The sequence below is a fragment of the Pinus tabuliformis genome, chromosome 9 (genome assembly GCF_031772625.1).
Source record: "Pinus tabuliformis cultivar Carrire ecotype Pingquan chromosome 9, CPIR1, whole genome shotgun sequence".
NCBI classification, from domain to species: Eukaryota; Viridiplantae; Streptophyta; class Pinopsida; order Pinales; family Pinaceae; genus Pinus; species Pinus tabuliformis.
In genome coordinates this window covers 125291461-125297092 of record NC_142307.1, presented here as the reverse complement: position 1 = coordinate 125297092, position 5632 = coordinate 125291461, and the positions used below count along the sequence as shown (strand labels likewise).

General features: G+C 36.4%; 1 protein-coding gene across 1 annotated transcript; it reads right to left on the bottom strand.

The window, feature by feature from the left end:
• Positions 1 to 2183: 2183 nt before the first annotated feature.
• LOC149147409 (histone H2B.9-like) lies at positions 2184 to 2654 on the bottom strand. The gene has a single exon (XM_089441823.1). It carries the CDS (start codon positions 2652 to 2654, stop codon positions 2184 to 2186), a length of 471 nt encoding a protein of 156 aa, XP_089297949.1.
• Between the last annotated feature and the right edge of the window lie 2978 nt (positions 2655 to 5632).

Genomic DNA, 5632 nt, shown 5'->3' with positions numbered 1-5632 from the left:
TCAAATATGGGACCGCTGATAAATCAATGACTCGCTAACTGGGCTGAAAGCTATAAGTGTATATGATGAAGCCTGTTGAGGATCATATGCAATAGACAGTAGATATATGATCTGTTTACCAAAGGCCTAGAACTAAACCTTAGCAGGGAGAGGGGATTAGGTTGAAGTGTTGGATAGAGGTTTGGTTAATGGTGGAACACATTCTGCTACCTAAGATTGCATAGAAATCTTATGGAGTGAAATGATAAGATTATAGCATGATTTGTTTACAGAACTAGTGAGGGGTTACTATGAGAACGGAGATAGAATATATAATTGTTGTATCTAACAACTGTTTTGAAGGGATAAATTAATGCATATATTATTTAGATTACAGAGAGGAAGAGTATCGAATACACATATTACAAAGGCAGATGGCAAGAAGAAGGTTGAAATATCTGTGCATGTTGACTTGTGAAGCGATGTTTAGTATTCAAAATGTCAAACATTGGATTGGTGTGGAAGAGAGCTAGATTTATGAAAAATATAGAGTTTGATTGTTGGTGTTAGATGGCATAGTGCAAACTTGTAGCACTGCATGGGTACAGGATTGATGGCTAACAGTTTGATGTTGCAGGTTTCATATTCACTGATTATTTTACATGTTAATAAATAGTATTATAGTTGTGAACTGAGTTTGTTTGAAGCCAATATTTTGACACCATTAATGTATCTCCATGCCAATTAATTATGATTAAATAGCCACCCGATAGGTGTTTTGTGTCCCTATCATGAGTTTGGCTAGACAAATTTAACCAATCACATCTTTCAATTTTCATCCTCCTCAACCTAATCATTTTTTACCACGTAGGTGTAGCTCAGATTCGAGGGCTCCGCTTGGGCGAACTCTCTGTTGTTGGCCAGGTAGAATTTCTAAATTCAATATATTGAATTGTATAAGAGCGTATAGACTTCTAGCCAAATGTCTGTATGCCAATTGGCCAAAGTTCCATCGCTTAGAATCTGCGATAAACACGTCTGCTGAGGGTGTCACGTGATTCTATACATCTCAATATAGATTCTTCAACCCAAATGTTTCCACCCTCTATACATATAACCTGATTGACCCTTCAAAGTTGTTACTTTCCATCCCACTGATATTGAGCAATGCAAGATACCATTCTCAACTTTCCATCCCACTGATATTGAGCAATGCAAGATACCATTCTCTCTTGTTAAAATTGTTAAATACACTTGTGAATTCACAAGTCAACGGGAGCTTACAAAGAACACAAAGAAGCATAGTTGGGCAATGCTATGAAAGAATTTTTTTTTGGCTTTTTGTGATTAAACGCAATGTGTAGAGTAAAACCTATTTTTAAAAAATCACTGTAGTAATAAATATTTGCAAAGACTTTAATATTCAAAATAATACATAATATTATTAGGAAAATCTCATCACAATTATGGATAACTGTGAAAAAAAAAATTAGGAGCAAAATTTCACAAATAGATTATTTTTTAGACATTTTCTGAAAATTAACCCCACATATATATAACCTACAATACTTTTTATTGGAAAATGTTTAAATCTTTAAAAAAATCTTTAATTTTTAATCAAATATAAAATATATTAATAATAAAAACTTTGATGAATACATTTAGAAGATAACTAAACTTTTGTTTTCATTTTGCAATGAGATTTCAAAATTCCTACCGCATTCTCTGTATCCATGTTACATGCAGAACCTCCGAGCATATTAAATGCATGTATTTCTTCCAGTTATCCAAGCTTCTGAGCATTTAGAGTACTTAGACTAACAATATAGTTCAGTGAAAGCTTTTTCTTATTCTCAAAAAGGATAATATAGTTTCGTGTTATTATTTAGGTTTAAAAGACGAAATGGAGCTCGGTCACCATTTCTCCACTGTAAGTCTAACAATATCCTCCTACCAGGGCCTTGATGCGCACGGCTTAACAACATATGCTACATGACTACAAGTTTTTCACGTAAACAGAAAATAAATTTATTATATTGGCTTCAAATCTTTAAAGGAACATGTGAAAGCTCAATTCAAGAGCAATTCAAGAGAAGAAGACTGAGAATAAGAATCCATTTCGGAGTCTTACAAAAGATAAAAGAACCAAAGATGACAAAATGCAAAAATTGTGATGCAGACAGACCAGAATGCGATTCCCCTGGCTATAAAACCCTACAGCAATTTAAAAGAAATCGTCGAAAGAGGACCGGAATCTGAGCACTGGTGATTTTTGTAATGGCCATAGTACCCTCAGACACAGCGTGCTTGGCGAGCTCCCCTGGAAGAATGAGTCTTGCGGCTGTCTGGATCTCCCGGGAAGTAATAGTTGGTTTCTTGCTGAGGCGAGAGAGTCTGGATGCCTCGTTCGCCAATTTCTCAAATAAATCATTGATAAAACTGTTCATGATTCCCATGGCGTTGCTGGAAATACCCATTTCCGGATGGACCTGCTTCAGCACCTTGAAGAGATAGATCTTGTACGTCTCCACACTTTTCTTGTGCTTCTTGCTCTTTTTGTCTCCTTCCTTTACTACCTTATTCTCCAACTTCGAAGACATCTTTTCTGTTGAAGGGGAATTCCCCACCAAGGGCTTTTTCCCAGCCATGGGCCTCTTCTCTACCTTCGGGACCATTGATGTCAAGGGCTCTTTCCCAGCCATGGGCCTCTTCTCTGCCTTCGGGGCCATTGATGTCACTATCGTGACTCGAACCTGCCACCACAGAAAAGACTCGGTGTTGCTATACCTGTGAAAAGGAGAAGCGTCTTTGCAAAATGAAAGCAGGAGGCCGTTTCATTAAATAGGGGTTGGAGTGTCTTTCCTATTGGCTGATCCCTGGCGCCACGGATTGCTGATGTAGGCCAGATTTTAACGGGCATTCAAACTTTGACTACAAATTAATTGGTGACTCGGTTACATTCATTTTAAAGGGATCAAATTTCCTTTGTTGAATTGAGCTTTCTGTGATCCATATCAAGTTTCTCAGAAAAATTTCGGGGTAAATCACATAATATTACATTGGTTGACGCATTTCGAACCAACCAGTGTGAACTTGTCTTGAGGATGAACCACATTGGTTGGTTCCAAATGCCTCGAAAAATGTAATATTATGTGATTTACGCGGAAGAATTTCTCATAAAAAAATCAAATTTCTTTTTATTCCAAACCCCATTTTCTCATTAAAAAAATCAAATTTCTTTTTATTCCAAAAACTATTTTCATATTAAAGGAATTTGATCCCTTTTCACGCTTAATAGATTCAAAGTTAAAAATAAATTTAAGCTTATTTAATTATTAATTAAAATGATAATTATTACTTTTACGGTATTTTATTTTTAATTTTAGTTTCATTAATTTTAACTGGTTAAAATGTTTTATTGATAATTATTATTAATTATTTTATTTTGGTTTTTATCCGATCTTAATGTTAAACATTATGACTTCTCTACCAAAGACCCCTATCCACGGAATAAATTCCTTAAGACTAAGGGATACCTCTTTCAAGAGTTCATGGTCACTTTAAAAGTTTTTTGCTATATCTTAACTATAAGTTTTTTTATTTTATATTTTTGGAATAGTATGATAAGTGATGAATAAATATTTTGAATATGAAGTCAAATGTTAATGGTTGATTTTAATGGGTTTTACTTGAATAATAGTTTTGTTATAAGTTAAGGATTGATTTTTTATTTACTTTTTTATTTCAAAGAGTTTTGTTATAAATTATAAATGACTATCTTGAATATGAAGTCAAATGTTAATGGTTGATTTTAATGGGTTTTATTGGAATAATAGTTTTGTTATAAGTTAAGGATTTGATTTTTTATTCACTTTTTAATTTCGAAGAGTTTTGTGATAAGCTATAAATAAGTATTTTGAATATCAAGTCAAATGTTAAAGGGTTTTACTGGAATACATTAAGGATGGATTTTTATTTTTCTCGGAATTTTGAAGAGTTTTGTTATAAATTATAAATAACTATTTTGAATACAATGTCAAATTCTGTTAGTTGGGATTTATTTTAAGATGGTTAAATTTTAAAATTCATAGTACTTGAGTGAGAATTAAATCAAGTGTGATGGTTGATATATATATATATATATATATATATATATATATATATATATATAAACGTAAGTATTATATATATCAGTGTTTCCAAAACGTCCATAGGTGTGTTTATTTTGTAACAAACTTTCGGAATTTTAGTTTAATTATTAATCAACCAAGATCCATCTTAACTCTCGATCTATTAAGAACGGAGATATCAAATTTCTGGAGGTGCAAGACCAGCCTTGCAAATCTAGACGACCTCCCATGGCGGATGAGAAGAAAGATGAGGGGGAAGGAGATCCTATCAAAATCTTGCTCGAAGAAGTGCTCGAGCGACAAAGGAACGCGATGATGGACAGCGTTGCCCAGATCCTTCAGCGACTACCCAGAGGCGACGCATCGGCTTCCAACAACAACTCTGGAAATGCCACACCCTTTAAGGTACAAGTTAATTTTGAAATCCCCATCTTCGAGGGTCAAATAGATGCAGATGTTGTAGATAAATGGTTAAATCTGCTAGAAAAGATATTTCTGTTCATTAATTTTCAAGTCAAGAAAAGATTGTTTTCGCTCTTCTCAAAGCAGCCCCCCACGTCAAGGACTGGTGGGAAACCTATTGCGAGCATAAGGATGAAAGTACAGGCTCGCTATTTTCAGCCGCACCCACTTGGAATGACTTCCGGGATGCCGTCAAGGAGCAGTACTACCCTGTCAAAAGCTATGAGGACAAATACATCAAACGGACCACACTATGGCAGGGACAAAACCAAGGTGTGCCGGAGTTCACAAACATTTTTTATACCCTTCGCACACAGTTGAGTATCAAAGATTCTAAGCTACATCTGGTACTCAAATACCGCGCCTGCCTACATAGATACATCCAGGAAGAGATGGAGTTCTTGAACATCTCCTCACTCAGCACAGCATACCGATACGCTCTCAAAATTGAGCAAAAATTCAAACAGAATAAGCGAGACTTTGGATCTGCAAATACAAAGCCCAAAGGACAAAGCCAAGGTGGGGCGACCCAAGACAACCCGTCGAAGCTGCAAGAAAAGAACACCACCAGGAAGCCGAAGAAGGACACAGGAAAGTGGTGTGAGTTCCACAAGAGTCCCACTCATAACACAAGTGAGTGTCGGACCAAGTAGTTGCTGGTGGCCGAGTTGAAGGCTTCCGAATCATATGCATATTCTAACCCTGAACCAGAACCTGACAAGGGGAATGGCAAAGGGAAGCAAATCATTGATGCGGATCCCAGTGCCACTGTTGCCACTGCCAAGATCCAGAAAAATGAGCCCGAAGACCCAGAGGAAGGGGAGCGTCTTTTCCACTCACAGATGTGGGTGAAGGGTTCGCCACTGCAATTCATTGTCGATAGTGGCAGCCAAAAGAACCTTATTTCAGTAGAGGTTGTGAAGCTGTTGCGCCTACTAACTACACCACACCCACAGCCGTATAGTATCGGGTGGCTTCATGAAGGACGAGATCTCAAAGTTCGCCAGCAATGCTGCCTTCCCTACAGCATCAAACCATTCACAGATGAGGTATTGTTTGAT

Excerpts from the sequence above, each read along its gene's own strand:
- LOC149147409 (XM_089441823.1), bottom strand. The coding sequence starts at position 2,654 with ATGGTCCCGAAGGTAGAGAAGAGGCCCATGGCTGGGAAAAAGCCCTTG.